This window comes from Seriola aureovittata, chromosome 7 (genome assembly GCF_021018895.1).
Source record: "Seriola aureovittata isolate HTS-2021-v1 ecotype China chromosome 7, ASM2101889v1, whole genome shotgun sequence".
Lineage (NCBI taxonomy): Eukaryota > Metazoa > Chordata > Actinopteri > Carangiformes > Carangidae > Seriola > Seriola aureovittata.
Genome location: NC_079370.1, coordinates 14,109,713 through 14,133,727, shown reverse-complemented (window position 1 = coordinate 14,133,727; position 24,015 = coordinate 14,109,713). Strand labels below are relative to the sequence as shown.

At 39.2% G+C, this 24,015-nt stretch overlaps 3 protein-coding genes across 3 annotated transcripts; all 3 read right to left on the bottom strand.

Moving 5' to 3' along the window:
- Positions 1-4,525: 4,525 nt before the first annotated feature.
- Positions 4,526-7,802, bottom strand: LOC130171663 (C-reactive protein-like). Its single transcript, XM_056379738.1, has 5 exons — positions 7,702-7,802; positions 7,563-7,617; positions 6,437-6,539; positions 6,055-6,352; positions 4,526-5,740 (listed from the first exon to the last, which is right to left on the bottom strand). Exons 2-5 carry the CDS (start codon positions 7,615-7,617, stop codon positions 5,519-5,521), a joined length of 678 nt encoding a protein of 225 aa, XP_056235713.1. The 5' UTR covers positions 7,702-7,802; the 3' UTR covers positions 4,526-5,518.
- A 2,481-nt stretch (positions 7,803-10,283) lies between these two features.
- On the bottom strand, positions 10,284-13,246 carry LOC130172261 (C-reactive protein-like). Its single transcript, XM_056380846.1, has 5 exons — positions 13,163-13,246; positions 12,918-12,972; positions 12,103-12,205; positions 11,715-12,012; positions 10,284-11,566 (listed from the first exon to the last, which is right to left on the bottom strand). Exons 2-5 carry the CDS (start codon positions 12,970-12,972, stop codon positions 11,348-11,350), a joined length of 675 nt encoding a protein of 224 aa, XP_056236821.1. The 5' UTR covers positions 13,163-13,246; the 3' UTR covers positions 10,284-11,347.
- A 1,866-nt stretch (positions 13,247-15,112) lies between these two features.
- Positions 15,113-23,163, bottom strand: LOC130172872 (metalloreductase STEAP4-like). Its single transcript, XM_056381822.1, has 10 exons — positions 22,575-23,163; positions 22,023-22,130; positions 21,859-21,929; positions 21,654-21,741; positions 20,454-20,732; positions 20,243-20,337; positions 20,023-20,133; positions 18,163-18,205; positions 17,804-17,968; positions 15,113-16,024 (listed from the first exon to the last, which is right to left on the bottom strand). Exons 1-10 carry the CDS (start codon positions 22,773-22,775, stop codon positions 15,767-15,769), a joined length of 1,419 nt encoding a protein of 472 aa, XP_056237797.1. The 5' UTR covers positions 22,776-23,163; the 3' UTR covers positions 15,113-15,766.
- Between the last annotated feature and the right edge of the window lie 852 nt (positions 23,164-24,015).

The following is a 24,015-nucleotide window of genomic DNA, read 5'->3' as shown; positions in this document are numbered from 1 at the left end:
CTTTTAGGTTCTTACACAAAAAAAAGGCCTTTTCCCAAAACCGATTTAATCTTTTGTCAAATTAATTTCTAAATTCAGTTATTCTACCTTCTGTGAACTCTGAATTATGAACGTTGCAGGTTCAAAGGAAAACTGAGTCTTGTTGCCTGAAATAAATGAAAGACTTTCCCCATATGGTAAATCTTGACATACTGTTTTTTCATACAGATCAGAAAGCCCAACTGTATAACACCTCCGGTTTGCATTAAGACTGTATAACTGAGCACAGCATGAGGTACATGCACCATGGCCTTAGACACCAAGGGGCAAATGGCATCTCAAGCGACAGTGTTCCTCATTGTCCGGTGGATTAGACCTTTACAACATGCTCAGACTCTCAGTCTCCCGGTCTGTTGAGGTAAAAGTTGCCCTCCATTACATCAGGAAGCAGCTGGCATACCACAAGGGGCTTTTTCTGAGTTCTCACGGAGCACATAATGCTTAATTGATTCAGTAGGAATGTCAAAAGAGAGGTGTTTAGGGTGAGCAGAGTTGCTACAGCTCTTATCATGCAGCCTAATTTATTGTGGAAGTCGCTAGAGGTTTGCTAGTAGCCGACAGCACCACTAGTGCCATATAGAGCAATTGTTACAATTCTTTTAAAGGAGTAAACTTGGTAAAAAAAAAAAAAAAGAAAAAAAAAAAGGATGAAAGACCGGTTGGCTCAGTCCACCAGACAAATCAGCGACTGCTAAGGCACAATTTATCTTTACAGACCCGCAGAGTTGGTATGCATCTGCTGCTGAATGTAAAGGCGTAATGACTGTGGGCGCTGCGTTTCCCTCAGTCAACATAAAGTTACATAATGACCAAAAAATTCAACTCAGAGTACCAAACCTTTTCAACTTATTGACTCACAAACTTCACAGCAGCATGTTCCACACCGTGAAGAGTCCACATGCAGTGACAAAGATCACAGTACGAGGACAATGAGACGTAGCATCCTTTTCAAAACATTTGCTTTTTAAGCATTTGCAAGAATAAGTAGGTCTTTTTTTTTAAAGAGTTTGCAGTTGCTGCACTTACTTTTTTTAGATTTATCATTGACATTATGTATTTTATCTCTTTATTGCTGAGTCTTGCTATGAATTGTAGTTGTTCAGCTACAGAAGTTACTAAGGTCTGTGGTCTTGCCTGTTTAAAATACAAGTACTACTGAGCATTCATGAATGAGACGACTAAGACACGTTAATATAAAAAAGGTTTAGGAGAGAGAATGATGTGGAGTCATTAAAAGTAGAATGAAGATGCCCATAAAAAGAGGAGAGATATACAGTCGTCACAGGCCACTACTCTTAAGATCAGGACAGTGATCTTCCCAAGTCACATTGGGGCTCATACAAATCATTAAATCATAAAGCATCAGCTGGATTAATGGCTGTTGTCCAAAGGTGAACACTGTCAAAAGCTTATACTGTAAAATAAATGCACAAATGTTTATTCTGACATTTGTTTATATATATATATATATATATACACAGTATATATAAAAATATCATTTTTACATTGATCTGACAACAAAAATTTTTTACAATTTCGATTTCTTTAAGGCTGAGGTTCTCAGAGCTCTGAACCCTGCTGGTTTTGTATTCTATGAATTAGTTTCATGTAAGTGGAAATTAAATGTGTTTTTTGACTGTGATAAAGGAGATAAAGGAGAATTAATACCCTAATACAGTTTTTTAAAGTATGATTGCCTCAGATTGTGTTCCCAGCAGGATTTGTACAGTTCTACAGAGAGTAAGTCACCGCACACTGAAGCAGAAACCTAACGCCGTGCCGATGCCTTCACAGGCTAAAATCATAGGCCTGAAGCGAAGCAAAATTTCCTTGCATACTAAGAGATATAATGCACATGGTAGAGCTCTTATAGCACATATGAGCATGGACACCTCTAGGGGACCAAGAGCTGAATCTTCAGGTTTCAGAAACATGCTAGAGATTATAAAAAATGTGTCGCATAAAAGCTGGTTTAGCTGTGTCTGCACCATTTCCTCTCATTGATGTGCTGAACGTTACCAAAGGTTTTATGTCAGAATAATGGTCATAAAAGACTGAACATGAGGCTGATGTAAAAACAAGAATCAGATGTTACCAAATTGTGGAAAGTGTGTTTTAATTTAGTTTGCAACACTGAATTGAAATATACATCTGGATCATGCTAAGAGACATAAACCTAGAAAATATAATCATAAAAATAAAAAATCTAAATAATGTTGTTAATTTATGTATAGTATGGACAGATACCATTGTTTTGTATCATTGTTCTTTCTGTTTTTCTTTTCTCTGAATTTTGTATGCATACATGCACAATGATCATTTACATTAACAACTGTCAGTTTTCAGACAGGGTTCTTATGCTCTTTGCTAAAATGACTTGCTGAAGCACAACATCAGGGGCCAATCTGCACTGTCACAACCAAATATTCTATCCTCTCTCTGCAGAGGACTTCTGTGATGGAGGAGTCTGCACGCTCCTCTCTCCACTGAGAAGCCCACAGCTCAGAGCGAATGTTTCCTGGAGAACGGCATCAGATCAGCCGGAGGGATGAACCCTGGAGAGGGATCAGACCGAGACGACTAGACAGAGCACACTCAACTCAGCAGGGAAAAACTCTGAGTTTGACTGAGCTTCCAGACAGGATGAGATACAGTTGGTGGCAAGAGAGTGAAAGAGAGAGAAACAAGGCAAAACTCTTCAATCACACTAACGTTTATTTTGAAGATCATTTATCAGTTGTAACACTTAAAGGTCAGAAAAGGGTTTTTATGTCTGTTGTACAGTATATTTTTATATCAGTTTCAGCATTTCTACATGAAAAGATACAGTGAAATTTTTCTCTGTTAAGTTTGGTGACAATAGAGGGCAGAGCAATTCATGAATATTGATAGAATCTTTGCTTCTGTGTATGCGTGTTGTGTTATTGTTGCCAGAGTCAGAAGGTGGGCCTACTGTATACTGGAGAAGTGAACAACCTGTAGGTATAAGACCATTGAGTAAAACTGAGAAAGAAAATGCACTTAAGCCCACATATGGTTAATTATAACTCCACAAAAAGCATCAGACTAATTAATGTGTCTCAGGTTCATTATACTGGAATGTGACAGGCTTAGCTGTAGAGAGACAGGTTTTTGAGATTTTGTACATTCTACAGTAGTGTGACTATACACAAGGTCGCACATGAGGAGCAGCTGGGGGTACATACAGTATGACTCTGACTCAGCAGGGACAACCAGCGGACAGGTGCAGAATGGCAGGTGTGGAACAGCAGTAAGAGTTAGTATGTATAGCATCCAACACAGAAATCAATTAGATGATCAAGATGCAGAGGGGGGAAAGAGAGGAGGATGGAGCAGCTGTCGCCATGACAGCGCCTGGTGCTACGAGAGAAATATGCAGCGCCTTTTTTGCCCAAAGCAGAACATTTAGTCAGAGACATCCTGTTATCTAGCATCTAACAACATTATCTGCGCACACAATCTGCAACAATCCCTCACACCCTCTCACAATGTATTATTCTCCCATTACCAAAGAGCCGCTGTTGATTTTAGCCTGTTTCCTGCTGTTGGAGTGTGTTGGGCTGTGTGCCTGCATGCATGTGTGTGTATGTTGATGTACAAATGAGATAGAGTATCCAAGTATTGCCCTGGGAAAAAATTAAGATGTAGCAATGTACAGAAAAGCTGTGAAACAAGCTAACTTACATTCCTCAGTTCCACTCGTATTTAATTTCACACACCTACAACCTTGAAACCCCTAATGAGATTATGTGTGTCCAGCCATGAAGGCTTGACTCATATGAGCATAAATAAACAGCTGAAATTGCAGGTAAGAATACGGAGTTTGAGAGTTCATCCAGGATTCACCTGTGAAATACAGTATACACTTGGATGTTGAATAGTACCAAGAAAACTGTGGTTTACTAATATGGTTGTACAACCATCCAAAATCCTCTGCCTTTATCAAAAAAATAAAGTTAGTTTCAGAAAAATCGAAGGTTTGTGTTTAAGTTCTTAACAAGCATATGAAAATGTTTAACTGATATAGTGAAGGTTATGAATTATTGAGTTATAAAGATATTCATGTGAAGCTATTAATGTTGAAGTTGTTATTTTGAAAAAGGCAGTACCCAAAAATATTCTATTTTTTTTTTTTGCATCAGATGAAGTTTGACTTATAAGCCTCTCAAAAATCATAGAGGAATATTAGTGATGTTGCCAAGAACTATAGTAAATCTAAATATTTGACTGTAGGGGTCAAACTGGGTATAGGCACAAAAAATAAATACAAGTGAACCAGAATACCAAATCAGTTATACCCATCAACAACACATAGTCCAGCTTCTCCATAAACACACACAGCTATTAGCCTAAAATAATGAGATTCAACGACTGCAGAAAAGGCAACTAATTGCAAACTCATAATTGCCCAGCTAGCTTAACACAACAGACTTGAGTTCTTATGCAGCACACAAAGTGTAACAGATCGGTATAAGCTAATTTATTGTGGAAGTCCCTGCATAGGTTTTACAAATAGCTTTTATCCCTAGGGAGCAAGTATTTAACCTGTACAGTGGCTGAGAGCTCAGCAGCTTACATACAGAATATATGTAAAGCAGCAAAACACAAGCAAATTAAAAACTCATTTTCATATACATGTAATTTGATTAAAGGTTCTGTAAACAAGATTTTAAACAATACTGTAGCAGCAAACAATTTCTCTATGTGAAGATATTTTGGACTATTGGCATCCTGAGCAAAGAATGAAGTGACACCCCTTCTGTGTGGATTATAATCTGAGCTTCTTTGCTCTTTGTTTTGGTATCCTGGATGGCAGCACATACAAGGTAGTGCATGTACTGTATATGTGCATGTTAGCGCATGTTGCGTCCCTCCCTGTTAAACCGTTGGCCCTCCCCATGTTTGTAAAGACACAGGAACTGCCCACATGCGAGATGGCACAGTGCAGTCCGCAGTGTTCCACTAAAGAAACCACAGTCTTGGTTTAAAAAGGCCTCCCACAAAGAAAGAGACAAGAGCAGAGAACAGGTGGGCTTCAGTTCAAATCCTGGCTGGCTGATGGATCGTCAAAACATTTACATTGAGATGAAGAACACAGGAGTTGTACAGTAGTCATAAAAAGCAAGCACACACTAGCCTACTATCTTCAGGATCCAGGCACATCCATCACATATATATTTGGTTAGTTTACACATAGCACTGATGCAATACTATCTGAACTTTTTTTAATCATCTTCAGCTGGTTTCAGTTGCACAAACTTTAGTGCAATGGCAAATAATGACTTCGCCTAACAACATTCGTTTAACCAGATTAATATTGGGCAACATAAGGACATAAACTCATTGGTGAAGTTTAAAGAAAAAAAAAAAAATCATTGTTCTTCAATGAGCTCACAAACAAAACACAAAAACACACAGAAAAAAAATCAATTATATTTTGACTTTGCAAAACACTTTTTCAAAAGATGCAGCTCTTTTGTTTCTCCTCTATCAGCACTCTGCCCGCAATCTGGAAGTTCAGGGTGCTCCAATTGAGCACATTCCCTGGAGTGAAGTTGTGCTCATCGTCGTAGTTCTGGATCTCACAGGGGGAAAGGACGTAGTTCCACATGTGGAGATCAGACATCATGCCAACGAAAGACTGCTTAATGTCAAATCCCCCACCATAGGTATCCTGGTCCTGAGAATATGCAGAAATTTTAGATAACAGCTTTAATGTGTTATGCTTCATTTTTTTTATGATATACTGTATATCATTTGAAGACATACACTAAATTATAAAGTAGCTGCTGCTGAGAATTTATTTAATAGAGAAGATAGCCAGTCTCATGCAGCCACAGCTAGCTTTTTCCCTGTGTTCCCAGTCTGTCTGCTAAACTAAACTAACTTGTGGATGAGTCAAGCTACATTTATGTCAGCGATAAATAAAAAAAAATCAACGTACATCCCATAATGCCAAACCATTCCTTCAAATGTGATTCTTAAAAAACGCACCTGTCCTAAAACAATTATAACGGGTCCATTGATGTTGGATCCAGAGCTGAGGAATTTCCTACTCGAGGGTTTTCCATCTAACCACAGCTGCCCTAGTCCAGACACAGAGTCCCATGTGGCACAAATAGAGTGCCATGTGTTCATCTTGTAGTCATGCCCTGTTAATTTTGCTTGGTTGTCCTTGCTATTAAGATGAAACTCGTTGTTTTCAGGTTTCATGTAAATCAAGAAGTCGTTGGCAGCAGACGATGTGGCCAAAGAGAATAGGGCATGGTCTCTTTTGAGGTCTGTAAAGGACCTGTGGGCATTACAAAGATATTATCACGCATGAGGATTTTTATTGTCAGGAACACAGAATGTCATTTTGCATAACCACCACTACCTGAGACAGACAGTCACAGCACTGAAATCCTGTCTTGTTGTAGGCAGCCTCACGTAAGCTGTGTTGGTTTCTTGTGGAAAGGTGAACATTTTACTTGACAGATCTTAAAAAGGGAAAGACATTCAAAATCAGACAGTGAAATGTAAATAATATAATAAACAAATAATTATATATTAGCAGAAAATATATTCAAATGTAGAATTTATTGTGTACCTGCCATTCATAAAGCCACACTACTGGTGCAGCTAACATTAATCTGCTAAATACATTTATTTAAAATAAATTTGTCATGTACTGTATAGCTACACTGGTCCAACGAATAATGGCCACACTTCTTCATACAGATGTCTTCTACAGATTTATTTACTCAGAAGACATCTTTGCATTGTTAATTCTTTTTAATGGCAGTATGAACTCAAATTATCATGAATGTAAGACAGAACCATATGAAATAAAAAAAAAATGAAACCTGTCTCTGAGACAGTTACACACTGTGTGTCAAATTTTATTGCATACCGTGTCACCATTTTCCACACTTCCAGTTCACAGTTGTATTTTGCCCTCTACACTACCCTGCCCCATCATGTTCCATGTGAAGGATTTACCACTTCCCATAGAAAATTAATTCAAGCTGAAGACTGCACCCTGCTCATTGTCTTCAGTATGCTCCAGCCTTTGTTTCTTACTCAGATATCTGCCATAGCTTGATTACCCCTTGCCTGTTTATGGACTTTACCCGTGCCTTTGCATCCTGGACTTGTTTACTCGTGACTGCCTCTTGTTGCTGAGTGTATGGTGGCAAATTGACCAAGCAAACTGTCTTAATGAATATTTAAGAATATATTTTTTCTGTACTGTAATTTTTAAGTTAAATAAATGAATAAATGAATGACAAAAACATAATCGATGTATGCCTAAAGGCAAAATTGATGCTATTAACTTAAAGCTCATACAGTATTTCATAATATTAAATTAAAAAAACCAAAAAATTGTACATATCAAAAAGAGTGAAAACAAAGTTAACAGTCATCAAAAGATAATATTTGATTCGTGAGCCTAGTGCACTTGCTTTACTGTGATTACATTTTTGTATTCCCTCTGTTAAATAAAGAAATTAGTTTTCTACCTTGAAGTATGGCATCACATGCTGTCAACAACACCAGTAGAAGCAACAACGCCATCTAAATATACAATACATGGAGAAAAGCAGAAAAACTTTTTAATGCATTCACGTTGAATTCCTCTGTTTCATGAGTTGGGCTTACCTTGTATCCTGTGTCAGGATGTTGTGTGAAACAGTGTATAAAATAGTTAGAAGAACTGGTTTGCCCCTGCCTTTGTACCTTGGGCTTGTTTACTTATCCTGACTGCCTACGTGTTGCTGAACATGAGGCTGTAAGACTGGTAAGTAAACAGCTGTTAATGCTAACGCCAGCTATGTAGTAATAGCAAAACTTACAAATAGTCCCTTTAAGTCGTGTAGTTTGAGTTGCAGCTCTTGAGCTATGGCTAGAAGCCTCGTTCCTGGTGACTATGTCATCGATGATCAGGACACAGCCAAAGGAAAGTAGTCACACTGAGAGTAAAATGAATGTATTAAATAATGTTGATGGACAAATGTATATAATATAAAGTGCTTTGAAAATGTTGTAAGATTGCTGTATATGTGTTTCTGTATATTTGTATTTCTCTGTTCATGAGTACGTTGGCATTATCTGGGCTAATTAATGTAAGTAGGTAGTTATGCAACACTCGAGTAGCTTGTAAACGCTATGTAGAGAGATAGAGCTGGCAGTAGCAGCAGACACGCAGCCAGTATGAACACACATGCGTGCAAGCTGCAGCAGTCCAGCAACGCAGCCACCACGCACAAGCAACACAGGCAGTGTGTTCCCGGCATAAGGAATCAAGTGCAGATTCACATTATTTCACAACCCACACAATTGAGCATTAGAGAGCAAACCAAACTCATTCATGATAAATTTTATTACTCTTGTTGGTCTAAAATTGCTGGTGCAAACTAAGCTATCATATGTACTGTATACTGTGCTTCATGTGTAACCACACATACCGTGACAATAATGTGAGGATGTAGTAAATGCATTATACATCCCTGCAGCAAAGTAAGAATTTCATCCACTGGTATAAGCAACAACTACCAGTGGATTTTCAGCCCTGTAATATTCCAAACAATTATTATCTGAATAGAGCCAGAAAGATGCTTTAATGGTAAAACAGTGGGATATATAAAATACCACATTACCAAATTTCTAAGAAAACATTTCAGGTAAATTGTTGAGACGATTAGACTACTGTATATCATTTGCATTGGACATAAAATTATGACAAACAGAATCTTCATGCCTGTTTGTATATCAGTGCATTGTTACAAGTCAAACCTGTTCTAATGTGGAACATCATTTCTTACCCCAAATCTATACAAACAACCCTAACCTACAAACCTAAAAGATTTGTCATTGCACCGCAATTGCATTACATTATTGTTTGTGTATTGATAAACCTTTCCACTGTAAGGTTTCACAATTCAGCAGTTGCTTCTCTGCTCTCTTATTTACCAAATGTAGAACAGTCATTCATGAGATTATTAATATTTCAGTTTCCAGTGAAACTTATTTTTCCTTTCCCTTTTCTCTTATTTTTCCTTCCTTCTTTTTTACCCACAGGTGTATGTGTTTGTGTCTGTGTGCCCTGTGTTTTGAATGCATCCATGAATGTGACAACGTATTGCGCGTCACACCGAAGAGGAATCGGCTAATTAATTTCAAACTCTTGTTGCCCTGCGTTACATCAGGAATCTACACAAGACGCTCTTTTAAGTTCTCAACAGGAATATCAGGTGTGTAGTGTTGCTGCTATAACTGCTATTGGACAGCCTAATTTATTGTGGAAGTATCCTGCAGCATCACCAGTGCCACAGTCTGAGCAAATGTTACAAGTCCTTACCAGAAGAGTGACATAAGTGCTTGTTGTTCCAGCTGATTTTTGCTAAGGTTTTAGAGCTTTAAAACACCTAGAATCACTGGGCATCAGTGTCTCCTCATGAGCTTTACCCTCTCAAAAAGCATTGGGTTTTTACTTCTGGACCTTCATGAACTGGTAGCTTCTTCAGAGACAAAACGTAGGGTAATTTATTATATAAACATGGCTTTGTAATCTTCAGCCTTAGAGAGCAGTGTAGTCCTTCTCATTGTGATCTAGTAGTTTTACTGATTGAGAGACCAGCAGCATCTGCAGCGCAATCACACAATCAAAACACCACGTGGAGGGTGTGTGATTTATTATCAGAGAACTTGTTTGCCTCTGCCTCTGCACCTTGGACTTGTTTACTTTTCCTGACTGTTGCTCAGCACAAGGCTGTAGATTGACCAAGAAATTTTCTTAATAGATAATTAGGATTTTTTTCTGTATTGTAATTTACAAATTAATGAAATGAGTGACACGCATAACAGAAGGATGCTATATGGACAAAATTGGTAATTTAGTCAATTGTTGTTATGAACATAAAGTTCATGTTTGATTCATCCAATAAGTTAGGAGAAAAAGGTAACACAAACATGGCTTGGTTCATCACTAGCCTTAGAGACTGGTGTAGTCCATCTCATTATGAAGAATGGATCCATAGGAGAGAGTAGTCATTTTACTGAGTGAGAGACTGGCAGCATCTGTCAGCACAGAATGACTTGCATGAACAATCGAAAGTCCATGTGGGAGTGTGTGTGATTTATTATCAAAGAACTGGGAGAAGTGATGAAACATGGAGAAACTTAAGCCCTCTGCCAAGTATAGCCCCATTCACATACAGGAGAGTATGCACAAAGTTGTGCTGTCCAGTTCAATGAAGTTGATGATGTTTATTTCAAGAATACCAGGCCAAGATCAGATGAGTTCATCTGTATATCAAAACTAAGTTAAAGATGCATTTATCAATATTTGGCCAGTAGGGGTCAGCGGACATTCAAAATAAGCAGAATGATCCACAGCCCAGATATTATTGCAGTATAAAGTTGTTATGGCTAACATGTAAAAAAAATAAAATAAAATAAAAAAACCCAAAGAATCTACTTACACATCGAGGAGTCATGGGGCAACATTACAACCTTTTACTTTTAGTCTGCAGAAAGCGTCTGGGCGGTAAGACTGAACCATACATGGACAAAACCAAGACTATGTGTTAGTCAGGATAAATATCTTAGCAAACATACAGATGGAAAATCTGTTGAGGGACAATCACAACCAGTGACCCGTTCCACATCACATGTCATTTGATTCATTGTTTTTATTTTTCTCTTGGCCAATTTAGATTTTTATTTATTGACCAAGAAATGAAAACAGATTAGGAAATGATACGATAGCTAACTACGTCATAGCTGTCTCGTTTTTATTTTAAAGCTACAATGCAGCCAGTCATAAGTCATCTAAGATAATCACTTAAAGAAAAAAATCTTTGCGATAAACTAAAGGATTTTCTTAATAGTGTTGATACAAGCGAGTCAGCTAATTATAACTTTTCACTTTTTTTGTGCTGTTGCCAGTCTGCCATTCTGAGTGCCTTCCTGTGGCTGAACATTTTTGTGTTCAGCGACACAATAAATTCAGTTTTTAATCTGCCTTTACAGCCTGCAGATTCTGCGTTTGGGTCAACACCCTTTTCACTTGAGACGTTCGAATTTACATGTATGCTGAGACAGTAAACATAATCCTTCCTTCCCTCAATACTGGCTGTGAGGTGACACCTTCCTGGAACGTATTTATTGAAAAGCATAACATACTTTCATGTGATTATTGTTTTATGATAGAGTTGAAAAAATCAGAACCTCTCCCTTACTAAATAATCATGTAACATAGAATTCTGACATTGATCATTTATACTTTCTATTCTACATTCTACATTCAGTGACATGTCATCACTTTCTCCTCTAGCAGCACTCTGCCTATGATCTGGAAGTTCAGTGCACTCCAATTGAGCACATTCCCTGGAGTGAAGTTCTGTTCATCAACGTAGTTATGGATCTCACAGGGGGAAAGGACGTAGTCCCACATGTGGACATCAGACATCATGCCAACGAAAGACTGCTTAGCGTTAAAGCCCCCACCATGGGAATCCTGCTCCTGTAGAGAGTGCAGAGGTTTGGAAGACAGTAAATTCAAGCGGCATTGTTCTGACATCTATACACACGAGACACACAATAAACCACCTTAGCATATAAATCATTTGTCGAAAGGCTATTAACTATTATGCTTATCAATAAAACTGCACCTGTCCTAGAATAATTATAGTAGATCCTCTGATGCTGGATCCTGAGCTGATGAATTTCCTAATCGAAGGCTGTCCATCAATCCACAGCTGCACCAGTCCAGAATCAGAATCCCATGTGGAGCAAATAGAGTGCCATGCGTTCGGCTTGTAGTCCTGTCTTCCATATTCTGTCTTTCTATCCTTGATATGCGGCTCCATCTCCTTATTTGTTTCATCCCAAAAAATCAGGTAGTCATTGGCAGAGGCAGGTGTGGCCAAAGAGAAAAGGGCATGGTCTCTTTTGAGGTCTGTAAAGGACCTGTAGGCATTATAAAAACATTATTATGCATCATACTTTTCAAAATTAAGAAATACACTTTTGTTTATGCATTTGCACATTCAACATTACCTGTGACAGACGGTTACAGCACTGAAAGTCTGTTGTGATGTATTCAGCTTCACACAAGCCGTGTTGGTTTCTTGTGGGAAGGTGAACATTTTACCTGACAGATCTAAAATGAGAGAGAAATATGTTTTTACTATCTATTTATAGTTTTTGTTTTGTTTAAAATTATGAATTTGCTCTATATTTGGAGTGAAAGTCCTTCACTGTCAAAGGAAACTGGGAACATACTGCACCATGTAAACCACTGAGTCTTTTGGCACACATGTAAGAACTGCTGAGAAAACTCGAAGCTTTGAGGAAGGAAATACTTGCTATGATGTCGACTACAAATCTTATGAAAATGATAGCCACTCTTTATTGTTAAGATATGCCTTTTTGATTCTCCATTTAGCTTTTTGGTTTGCTTATTGGTTTGTCCGATTTTGCACAGGTCAGGTTTATTGCAAATAGTGGAATTTATTCTTGGTTGACAGTGGAATGAGAACCAGTGTTTTGCCAAGTCACACAATATCTGTCCATGAACCATGAACAGCTATGGTTAGTCATGAATTGGTAATTTTACTTTCTAATTGGTGATTGTAAATAGGTAATTTAAGTAAAAAAAAAATATATATATATATTAGATAGATATTTTTCCAAATTAAATGTCTGCTATTAACAGTTACAGTGCACATTTCAAAACATCATTAAGAATTTTCTCTTCAGAGAGTATTGCACAACATGTGAGTGAAGTCAAAAAAATAAAAGAAATATCAAAAGGCAACAAATTTTCTGTAACTGTCTGAGATGTAATTTGAAGATTTTTTATTTTTTTTTACCTTGAGGACTTGCAGCACATCCTGTCAGCACCAGCAGTGCAAGTAAAAACAGCATCTGATATAAAGACAAAAGACGCCAGGAAAACATTTAGATTTGATCCAGTAAATCTACCACTTTTGAGTTGCTACTCATAATTTACTCTTATTTGCCTCGAATTCTACAATACAGGAAAGCATAAAAAAAATTAAAAATAGTTCACAGATGATACAATTACTTTAATGCATTTTGCATGTGTAGAACTTACCTTGAAATCTGTGTGAGGACTGTGTGCACGGCAGTGAATTAGGGTTGGGTTTTGGACACTCACCGCTTCCCTATTTCTGTCTGTGTGATTTTGTGTTTCCTTCCTTTATCCACTTCTATTTTTTTAGGCTTCAACTTTCTGTAACATAAAAAAGTGTTATGCCACACACAGTGCTTTCTGTTGAATCAACAGAATCATCCTCATGTTGAAATAGTCAAATGCACGTGATTAACTGCAATTTTAGTTCTCATTTTGGCCTAAAATTGCCGATTTAAAGTTATACTCAAGTATACTGTGCTACTACAGTAACCAGACCTTCTGCAATTATAATGTCAGGGTGTACTGAACTTACACTTCATACATTATACACCACTGCAGCAAAGTGGATCCTTTGTTTTATTTTAAACATTTAACACACACTGTTATGGCACTGAAATTCTTCCATGATACAGTAAGTTTTACATGACTTGTGTTGGTTCAATTTTGACATTTTACCTCACAGATCTTTAAAAAGAAGAGAGGGAGAGGGAGGGAGAGAGAGGGAGAGAGGGAGAGAGGGAGAGAGAGAGAGAGCGATAGAGAGAGAAAGACATATCTGAGACAAATGTTTATGTTAATTATAAAATCAATGAATGAATTATACAGTGGTTACAAAAATAAAGTAATTAGTCAATATATGCATTGCAAAAAGATATTTTGAGGAAGATGATTTTACATCATGGAATTCTGGTCTGTAAACTGAAGATAGAAATCTCTTGTTGGAACTATTTTTGTTGAAAGGTCTTGTAGGAACATACAGAAACTATTGATTCTTGATATCTGAATGGCATACATGTAAGCACTGCTCCCCATGTGGCCAACCCGTCATTCATGATTAATGAAAAAAAATACTTTGAAGCTGTGAGGAAGTTTACTAAAGACCAGTCGATCACAAGTCCCAAAGAAAGACAGAGAATATTGTTAACAAAACTATTTTTTATATCCCACTTAGCTCTTTAGTTTGCTTATTGTTTTGTCCACTATCTTTTGATTTTGCACAGGTTAATATGTAGATCATTTTCTTCTGCAAATAATCCCTGCCCTCTGTTTTTAGTTGTGTCACGCTCAGCAAATGTATGTCCTAAAAGAAAACAAATTAATTTTTAGTTATGATAAAAGCAAAATGAGGCTTCACATTAAAATAGCATATACATTATGCTATATGGTCGCACATCATTATCCTCATGTCTGACATCATTTCTTACCACAAATCTATACACACAACCCTAACCTATAAGACTTGTCATAACACTGTACGATTCCATACAAGGAATCATACAAGGTTTCACAATTCAGCAGCTAGTAGTCTGATTTACCAAATGTAGCACAATTGTTCTTGAGATTATTAATATTTCAGTTGACTGTGAAACTCATCTTCCTTCCTCCTTCCTTGCCTACAGGTGTGTCTGTGTGCCCTGTGTTTTGAATGCATCCATGCATGTGACAACCTACTGTGTGTGTGCCTCCTTGTCAACGTTTATAGATTAATGCTTGATCATGTGTCGCTAACAACTAACACTTATCTGAGTTCTATGCTTTCTTCACTCCCTTCATGATTTGCAAAATTGACTTGCTGCAGCGCAACATCAGGGGCCTATCTGTACTGTCACAACCGAATATTTCATCCTTTCTGCAGAAGACTTCTGTGATGGAGGAGTCTGCACGCTCCTCTCTCCACTGATGTGATGAGACCCAGTGGTGACTGGGGGAGAAGCCTATAGCTCAGAGTGAATGTTTCCTGGAGAACGGCATCAGATCAGCCGGGGGGATGAACCCTGGAGAGGGATCAGACCGAGACGACTAGACAGAGCACACTCAACTCAGCAGGGAAAAACTCTGAGTTTGACTGAGCTTCCAGACAGGATGAGATATATATAAATGGCATGGAGAAAGAGAGATAAGACAATGCTGTTCAGTCAAAATGAAGTTTACTTTGAATAGCATTTTACAGTGATAACACTTTAGTGAGAACACAAAGTAGCAGAAAAATATATGAAGTTTGTCCAATAAACATTAGCCACCATATACAGTAGCTCAAGGTTGTTGAGAAAGTCAAAGATATACAAATCTGTCAAATGGTCGCTGCTGATTATAAGGAAATACAACAAAGTTGCCCGTCTCTGAGTCAGAGTCTGTAACAGTACTGACTGTACATGTGTATAGTGCAATTATGAAACTCTAGAGGAGAAAAAGACATGAGCTTACAACAGAGAAGGGCAGCTGCCGGAAATGCAGCATAGCAGTTTTAACATGCATCTATGATTCTCAATGCAGGTCCAGGGTATTTGTGTAACTCAAGAAAACCTATACAGTGCTGTTGTATTATATGCTATGTTTACAAAATGGAACAATTCCAACATGATTACATAAAGAGACTGAATGATTTTTCTCTGTGGAATGTGTTTACAATGGAGAGCAGAACAACTGTAGCCTATAGTCTTGGACCGAAGGCATCCAAAACAAGGAAGTGAGGTTACCAGATGACGGAGCTTATAAATCTCAAGGATTGTCTTTGAGTCTGTTTTCTGTGAATACCAATGTTTTTTGTCTGTTATTGTAATAGCCCTATGTTAGCAGCAACTTCTTGCTGACATCCTCTGGATCAGTCCTCTCCCAGCCCTGTCGAATGCGGGTGAGGGTGCGGTCCACGCAGGGCAGGAGGAGCAGCAGCTTGAGCACCATCACTGCAGAAGGCAACACCAGACTGAGCATGTAGGCCGGAGGAGTGTACCATTTGTAGGAAGAGGGATAAAGGAACTTGCTCCAGCCGTACAGGTAGGTGTGAAAGGTACAGAGGAACAATGTGAGGTAGCCCAGCTTCGACTGGAAGGGAGAATAATTAGTTAAGAATTATAACTTTATACTCAGTGTGTGTGCATTCACAGATTCACATAGTTTCACTTTCACTGAAAACACATTATTATAATGTGAAAGGCTCAGTAAGATGAAATGTGATAGAATGGCCTTTAAAGAGAAGTTTTTGACCTACACATGTACACATACTCCAACACACTCATCTACCTTGTGTGCATAGATAGAGACAATTCAGCTACAGTAGATAGAGAATGTGCTTACACATACACAAACATACAGACTTACACATTCACTGACCCATAGATCCACTCCATACACATGAACAAAACCTAAAGACTGTGGCCAAGGATAATGTATGCCCCTCAAACTACATTTGATGAATAACTTAACATTTAAAGCACTGCTCTAATTTGGGCTGGAGTAAAGGGGAGGGGTGTGGAATGAGAAAATGAGCTTGACATGACCCAGTTACATTTATGAATGAGTTTGTTCCCTGTGGTGAGTCCGATTTCATTTTTGATTGGTCAAAGTGTGAAAAAAGGTAAACATTTGAGTCTGCTCAGTGAAAACAATCACAGTGGAAGATTTAGCAAGGGAATGAGATATCACTAACACCCTTTCAACAGATTACCTCCAATAGGGAGTTGGGAACAGCAATCAGGCCCATGTGACTACATTCCATCTAGGCTGGAGCACAGAATCGTCCTCATCTGTCATAGGTTGAATCTTGGCTAATGGACATGAAGTGAAAATCGCAGAAAACAGTTTTTCTGCCAGTATCCACATTCCTTAAAGGTCCAGCAGCCTCTCTGTAACTTTCCACACTAACTGAGCCTCAGCAGCCTAGAGCATAAACATGTGCAATAGCGGAAGTACACTATTTCAAATTTCATAACGCACTTTAAAATATCTCCAGCAGGCACATTGTAGCTGGATACCAAGTGAACCTATTTAATATTGTGAGCATGTGTCTCTGTGTTAACTGAATCATCAATCAATGGTTGTCATTTGCAGCTTTTCAAGGCCACAGTGAAGAGGTGAGATAATCAACTGTCTCAAATTAAATTTCCCAATGAGTTTGTTTGTATTCATTTCACCATGAAAATATCATAGAAATGGTACTAAAATGACTGGAAATGCGCTTGTGTGACATTCAGTTTCCTTTTGTGGCTAAAGCAGACCTGTTTTACTCATTTCCAGCTCTATATTATTCTTTCTGGGACTCCACAAGAGAAGCTTTGTATGATTCAGAGTTCAAAAAAGTCAATATTTATTCAAAACAGTGTGTTATGCAGCCCCTCATTTGAGAAACAGGTAATATTAGCTCAGGCCTCCTTAAGAGGCCTCTTTAAAAGCCCACTTTCTCCTGATTGGCTGAACATGAAAAAAGGAAATGGCAACTACTCAAATCCATCTCTACAAGCTCGAGCCCGAATTCAAATGAAGGCAGCAAACAAAGATAACAGCAGAACATCTCTGTTCAGTAAATATTACGCCTATTACCAGCTTATTATCATTTAATAATTCCTGGAAAACACACACGAGCCGACACCAACATGCGCTGAGGGAAAATCTGTTGGACAGATTGCCTTGGAAACTGTTATAAAAAATTCCACAGTCTCATTCCTCCAGTTGTGGCCACCAATGTTTCACCATGTAAACAGGATGCAGGGATTCAGCCAAATTCTGTGTCCACAAAGTGTCACTGTGAAAGTGTGTTACACACTAAAGTTCAGACATCCAGATACCAACATATCATATGATTCAGACACACATGCCAGTTCCCACCTGTATGAAGTTGAACTCTCTCCAGCTGAGAGCATTGCTGACAGAGGGTAGAGAGGTTATTCCCAACAGGAGATACACGCCAAATCCCAGAATCCCCATTGCATAGTAAGAGTCACTACGCCAGGCGGTGGTGGTGTCAAACACTGATGTACGGTTCTCCCTCATCTTAAAGTGACAGTACACAAAGGAGAGAGATGTTGATTAACCATCTCTGTACTGATAGAAACAGATAACTATTATTCAAAACCATGGCTTTTTGATTTCATATGAATAAGCAAGTTTTATTTATTTATTTTTTTTATGCAAACACAAAGATTTTAATGTATCAACCATTTTTTCTAGGTATGTAGCTGCCTTACCTTTGAGATGGTACTTTCACCAATTTTGTATCTCACATAATATCTGGGGATGAAAATGGCAAGATTTTTTAGAGAAAAATCATCAGGAAAAGTTAGACCTACCTTTGAGATGGCTATGAACACTATGGACATCCTATCAACCCTGCAATAGTTTAGTCCTTTACCACCCTAAATCACCATAGCAACCACCTTCAGTCTTCCTAGCAACACCACATTACCCACCAATTAATGTCCTAGCAAATGTCCAGGGCCCACTGTGAACATCCTGTTATCCTGTTACTCTTGTTCCACACTTCATTCATGTTATCTCCATGACAACTGAACAACTTCTATCTGGTAAGGAGGAGTGTGAGATGCAGTTGAGAACTCTGAATAAAAGCTGATAAGTCTATCTTGCATGAAGATGTTTCATCAAATAACTCCAAGGTCAAGAGTGACCATTCATGCTCATTCTTAGTGACTGCCGGTCAAAATCCATCCAAAAAATAGCAACCACCTAGCTAGCTACCTTCTTTCTGTCTTACCATCAGCACAATAAAGTCCCTTTAAGTTTATTTAGGTGTTCCTAAGAATCTGAGGGCTAATTCTTTGAATCTCCTGGTTGCACATGCTGTTAACACCTAGTATTATTATGCTTTATAGTTACGCCTAGCTAAAACGAATGGAGTCCAATACAACAGCCCCCATTTATACTAATAAATGGAGTAGAATATATTTTAGAAATACCTCTCAGGTAATGTTAGATACATCTAGATGCTAACACCTTTCGTCACTTTCTTATGACTGAAGCTGTCACCCATTAAAAGATATTGTCAGGTGGCATCCAACTTTCCTGTGATGTTTTAACCTTAAAGCAGAGTCCCCCAGTTGGTAGGTCAGCAGTGATGGCCAGTCGCTGCCCATCTTCTCCTGGCTTCCAGCTCAACTCCTCCCACATGTTCCACAGTCAAGAAGGGGCTCTTTCTGCTGCCTCCCCCAACCTGCAAGAAGCCGTCTTCCTCTCCCTTCCCGCTATTCCCAAACTTGAGAGCATCTTCCACACAGACTGTGCCAGGAAACCCAACTGGAAATGTCCCGGCTTTCCTCCCTTTGTCCCTGGATTGTTGGACCAGGTCCTGGTACTTGGTGGTCTTCCTCTCCAAGGCCTCTTTGCAACCATCTTCCCACGGGAACATCAGTTCAATCAGGATGATTCTCATCCCCTCCTGAGACCATATGACCTCCCTGATGAACTGGGTGGATGGAGCTGCTCTCACGTGGGTCTGATGCCTTTTCTGTCAATCCTGCTCCAAGATGTCAGCAAGTGCTCTTAGGAAATTGTTGTGACCCTATCTGTAACTCCCCTGGGTAAGTGCAGTCTTGTACCCTGTCAGTATATGCACAATGTGCCTCTCTCTCCCACATATCTTGGACAGCGGGTCCTCCCTCATTTCCCGCCTATTCTGGTGTTAGAAGAGTGTTACTGATCGGAGTAGGATTATATAATACATAATATATAACGTAATAGAAAGCATAAAACAATTCAACAGCAGCAGAAACTGCAGCATCCAGAATGTACATACAGTTGAAACAACACCTCTCTCGAACAGTTCAAACACAAACTAAAAATTCATTAAAGCAGGATTTATTGTAGGGCTGTTATTAACTGTATTTAAATATCTAGTTTAAATTAATAACTAATTACTGCATTAGTTTTAGCTAGGTGGAGATAATAATCTGGCAACTGGCAGTAGTGTAAGTTACAGATGCGATTGCTTCCATGTTCAAAGCTGTCATTATTTGGTCTGGTTGAAAGCAACAAAGCTTTAATGGGAGATTCCAGATAAAAGTTGTATCACAATGTGTGCACCTGTTACACACCTTATGGGGATGATGAGGGTGTAGAGCACATGTAGAAAGGCAAAGGCAAGTGCTAGCAGTCCCAGCTGTTTCCTGCACAGCATCCAGCGATCTAGCCAGTCAGGGAAACGCCTGCAACAAACATACTTTGATTTGTATTATACAACATATAAAATATATTGTAAATAGTGTACCCGTGTGCAGGAACTAAATAACAATCCATCTTGTTTTGATGTCTGACCTGTATTTTGTTCCTCTGTAGAGCTGAAGGAAACCAGCTATGACACCAGGCAGGTAACACAGAGACAACATGATGAGCGACACAACGGGAAACACCTGAATGATGAAGAATAAGCACAGGAGAGATTATTGTGAGGATAACATGCACCAGATTTCTCCAGAACACACCTGGAGGCTGCCTTTCAAAGAGGAACAAATGATCTTAATTGTACCCTGTTGGCCAAGGACACCATGATTCTGAAGGAGATGTCTTTCCCCTGTACAACATACGCGTAGATGACATCTCTAATGACCACATAAATGAAGAGGACGACGGTGAGACCAAAGGCCAGACGTAGTGGCAGCCTCCACTCTGGGAACAGCTGCAGGGGGAAGTCCTCCAGTTCTCTGGCTGCAGACAAAGACCCCCTGTCCAGAACAGTGAAGCCCAGTTTGGTGGATGTCTCCGCTACTGCCTGCTTCGCCTCAGCACTGTTTCCACACAGGTACACCTGGTGGATGAAAACATCCATAGCTTTTAAAGAACTCAAGAACGCCTGAGGAGTATGTGTCTTCATTATTTTATATTTATGCAATTATGATTATGCATTTGTACACACAATGATGAAAGGATGGTTTTGACTCCAGAGGACTGAACCTAAAATTACGTGGAGATACTGTGGCTTCCTGTATGAAACGCTAAATTTAGTCAAAGAAAGCAGGTAAAAAACTAACAACACTAAGTAAACATATGTAATGTTGCTGATGGTGCTCCAAATACACCAACACACTCCGATACATAAACATACTCCCTCCACAACACACACACAAACACATAGACACACACACACACACTCCTGTGTGGTTTTACTGTCCTCTGGGATTGCACAACCAGATCAAAATGAAACAGAAAAACCCACATATGCTGCAGCTTTGCAGTACAGAGTGAGAGAGCAAAGCATGTGAAGAGAAGCTCAGATCTAAGAGAGATTGTGGAGTTAATTGATTCAAGGATACATCAGAGATGGCACTCACAGCAAAGACATAAGGCTGACTCCTCCGATTTGGCTTATTTTACTTGGATTTGGTTTGATCAAAACTTCAAATGAGTTAATAATATAATTTGGACTGAAATGTTTTCCTTTCTGAAAGAGACTATTATTTTTAACTTGTTGGTCAACACCCCACTGTGTGAACACATTGGATAACTGTCAAATCCTTGTAGTTTTGCATTGGAGGAAGAATCTGACAAGCAGAAGTGACTAGTTTAATTTCAAAATGAGATCTGTACCAACCAGGAAAAAAAAAGGTGCATTCCTACATAGCAAAAGAAGACCCAATTTGGAACATGTATCAATCATTTTAAACGAATCTTATTCTCAATATGTAAGGGGTTTGGAAACAGCGGCATCAGAAACAGACATATTCAGTACCTGTCTGTTGGCATCTGAGGGTCCATTCTGCAGGGCCCAAGCCGACAAAGTGTTAAAAGCTTTCACCACATGAGCTCCAGGGATCAGCCTGGACAACAAACAACAAACGTTTGCTTCATGTTCCACCAACTGGTGATGATTCAAACCACATGGTCCATAACTTGTCTGAATTAGGTAATTACATTATTGCCTAGTTTCCTCTTACCTTTGCAGATACTCGGCATTGGCCTCAGGATATAGATTCTTCTTGAGGTTGTTGCTGACGTCCACCAGCACCTTCCGATCAATGAAATCAGCGGAGTGGATGAAACATTCGAAATTAATCAACTGCTATGTTACACAAAAGCATCTGACTGTGCAACAAGGTACCTTCCCCATGAGTTGAGGTGCAAGTGTCTCCAGGAAGTCATAGTTCTCTCTGTGAATACAAATAAACACCAGACTGGCTGACTGGGCTGCTTCTGCATGGCTCATCACCTGCACAACACACACAAACACAGCACTATTACCATGTGTGGCCATTACACATGGAAACAAACTCAGTAAAAACTGGCTCAGCATTTTCAGACATGTGTGTTACTAGTTTAAGCACATATTGCATGAAATATGAAAACAAAACACTTCGGAATGTAGCACACAAACAACGCACAGCAACATCTGCAGACACACGTGCACACACATATTATCAGTGACCTTGTTTAGCTCAGTCAGCTTTCAAAGTCTGATAAGAACAGTTTGTTTTTTTTCCCCCAAAACAGACTACGCACTTTAACCTTTATCAGTACAGATATTTGAGTTGGTTCTAAGCCATCATGCAACACGGTTTCTGAAGTATCAGCTGTTATAACGACAACAATCCTCAATAATAAAAAGAAAGGGTGAATTCCAGAGTTTGAGAAGATGTCATGCAATATGTTGTACCTGAGTTCCCTGAGGCAAGGGGCCACAGCTGTGAGGTCTGCGGCTGCCATATACCACTCTGTAGCCCGACTGGAGCAGACGCTGGCCCAGAGAGCGCCCCAAGTCCCCTGTCCCAAAAATACACAGCAGCTCTGGCTCCGGGGCAGCTGCTGTGCCTAGAGGACAGAGCGACACGCTCTCTGGCTTCACCTCCTCTGACATGCTGCTCAGTCTTTCAGCCGACAGTCTGACACAAACAGTGCTGATATCGCCTGTGGTTTTGAAAGAACAAAACACTCCACCAGGTTTTCTGTCAATGCTAGACAGCTGTACTGAAATATGACTGAGTAATATGTCCAGATTCGAGGTAGATGTAACAAAATAATAGTCTTCAAAGTCACAGTTCTCCTGGGTGCTTCTCGAAAATGTGTCAGGAAATCAACTGTCTATCCCTTCAAGTCCAAGTCTCTGTTCTTCTAACTCATTACTCTCTGGACTGACAGATTTTGTCGGTCTGGAGTCAGTTTTTGTTTTGGCCCATCCCCTCCTATTTTAGGATGGGCTCAGGGTGAAGTCTGTCTACACTGGGAAACTCCACAGCCAAAGGTGTGAGTGTGTCTGTGCTGGCATGAGTGTCAGTGAGTGGTTATGTTTTCCTCTGTACAAACTGTGCCTGTCTACGCCTGTGTGCATTTGTGTTGGGCTGGGAAATACTGTGGCAATGTTTCAAGTATGGCCTTCTTCTGGGAAACCAGCAGTTCGTCGTTCTGATTATGCAACGCTGGAAAACAATGCTGTAATTCATTATAGTACGCCAAAAAGTACTGTGGTATTCTGATTTTACCAAATTATGGCTATGTAGACACACATTAAGCAACACGCACAGAGTGAGGCAGTAAGTGAAAGTCCCAGTCAATTTCAGGACGTACAGGCAATACACATCTATAAACCCCCAGTGAGCTCTCTCTGACTGGCAGTGTGAGACAGATTTTTTAATTGTAGCTTAACTAATGTCAGCTGCTCAAAGACAAGATCATTATACAGGTTTAGGCATTTACACAGAATGAAACCAAAGAGGTGAAAACAAAGTTAACTTTTATACTAGTGTCCTAGATTCAGTGCAGAGTAAAACTTTGAAAGTTCAGACAAGAACAAGATTAGCTGATAGTTCACTCATCACTGCTGTGGAGCGGTAACACTGAGCTCTTTACAAACACACTATCTGGACCAAGTCTAGGTCACGGTATGCAAACACAATGCATACCGTGAGTTCACTCAACCCCCTCCTCTCTTTCCCTACACCATCTGTTAATATGACCATAAAATTCACATGCCCTACCAAGAGCATAATTACTTTGTCTTGTGTGCAAAACAAAAACACACACACTTTTATTAGCAGGGGGTGATTTCCCATGCACTTGGATTGAAAGAACACAATCCTTATAATCAGTCACTGATGTGG

Excerpts from the sequence above, each read along its gene's own strand:
- LOC130172872 (XM_056381822.1), bottom strand. The coding sequence starts at position 22,775 with ATGTCAGAGGAGGTGAAGCCAGAGAGCGTGTCGCTCTGTCCTCTAGGC. Across the intron at positions 21,742-21,858 it reads AATGCCGAGTATCTGCAAAG|GCTGATCCCTGGAGCTCATG; the intron begins GTAAGAGGAAAC and ends TTTGTTGTCCAG. Across the intron at positions 20,134-20,242 it reads TACAGAGGAACAAAATACAG|GCGTTTCCCTGACTGGCTAG; the intron begins GTCAGACATCAA and ends TGTTTGTTGCAG.
- LOC130171663 (XM_056379738.1), bottom strand. The coding sequence starts at position 7,617 with ATGGCGTTGTTGCTTCTACTGGTGTTGTTGACAGCATGTGATGCCATA. Across the intron at positions 6,353-6,436 it reads GCTGTGACTGTCTGTCTCAG|GTCCTTTACAGACCTCAAAA; the intron begins GTAGTGGTGGTT and ends TAATGCCCACAG. Across the intron at positions 5,741-6,054 it reads TTATAATTGTTTTAGGACAG|GACCAGGATACCTATGGTGG; the intron begins GTGCGTTTTTTA and ends GCATATTCTCAG.
- LOC130172261 (XM_056380846.1), bottom strand. The coding sequence starts at position 12,972 with ATGCTGTTTTTACTTGCACTGCTGGTGCTGACAGGATGTGCTGCAAGT. Across the intron at positions 12,013-12,102 it reads GCTGTAACCGTCTGTCACAG|GTCCTTTACAGACCTCAAAA; the intron begins GTAATGTTGAAT and ends TAATGCCTACAG. Across the intron at positions 11,567-11,714 it reads CTATAATTATTCTAGGACAG|GAGCAGGATTCCCATGGTGG; the intron begins GTGCAGTTTTAT and ends CACTCTCTACAG.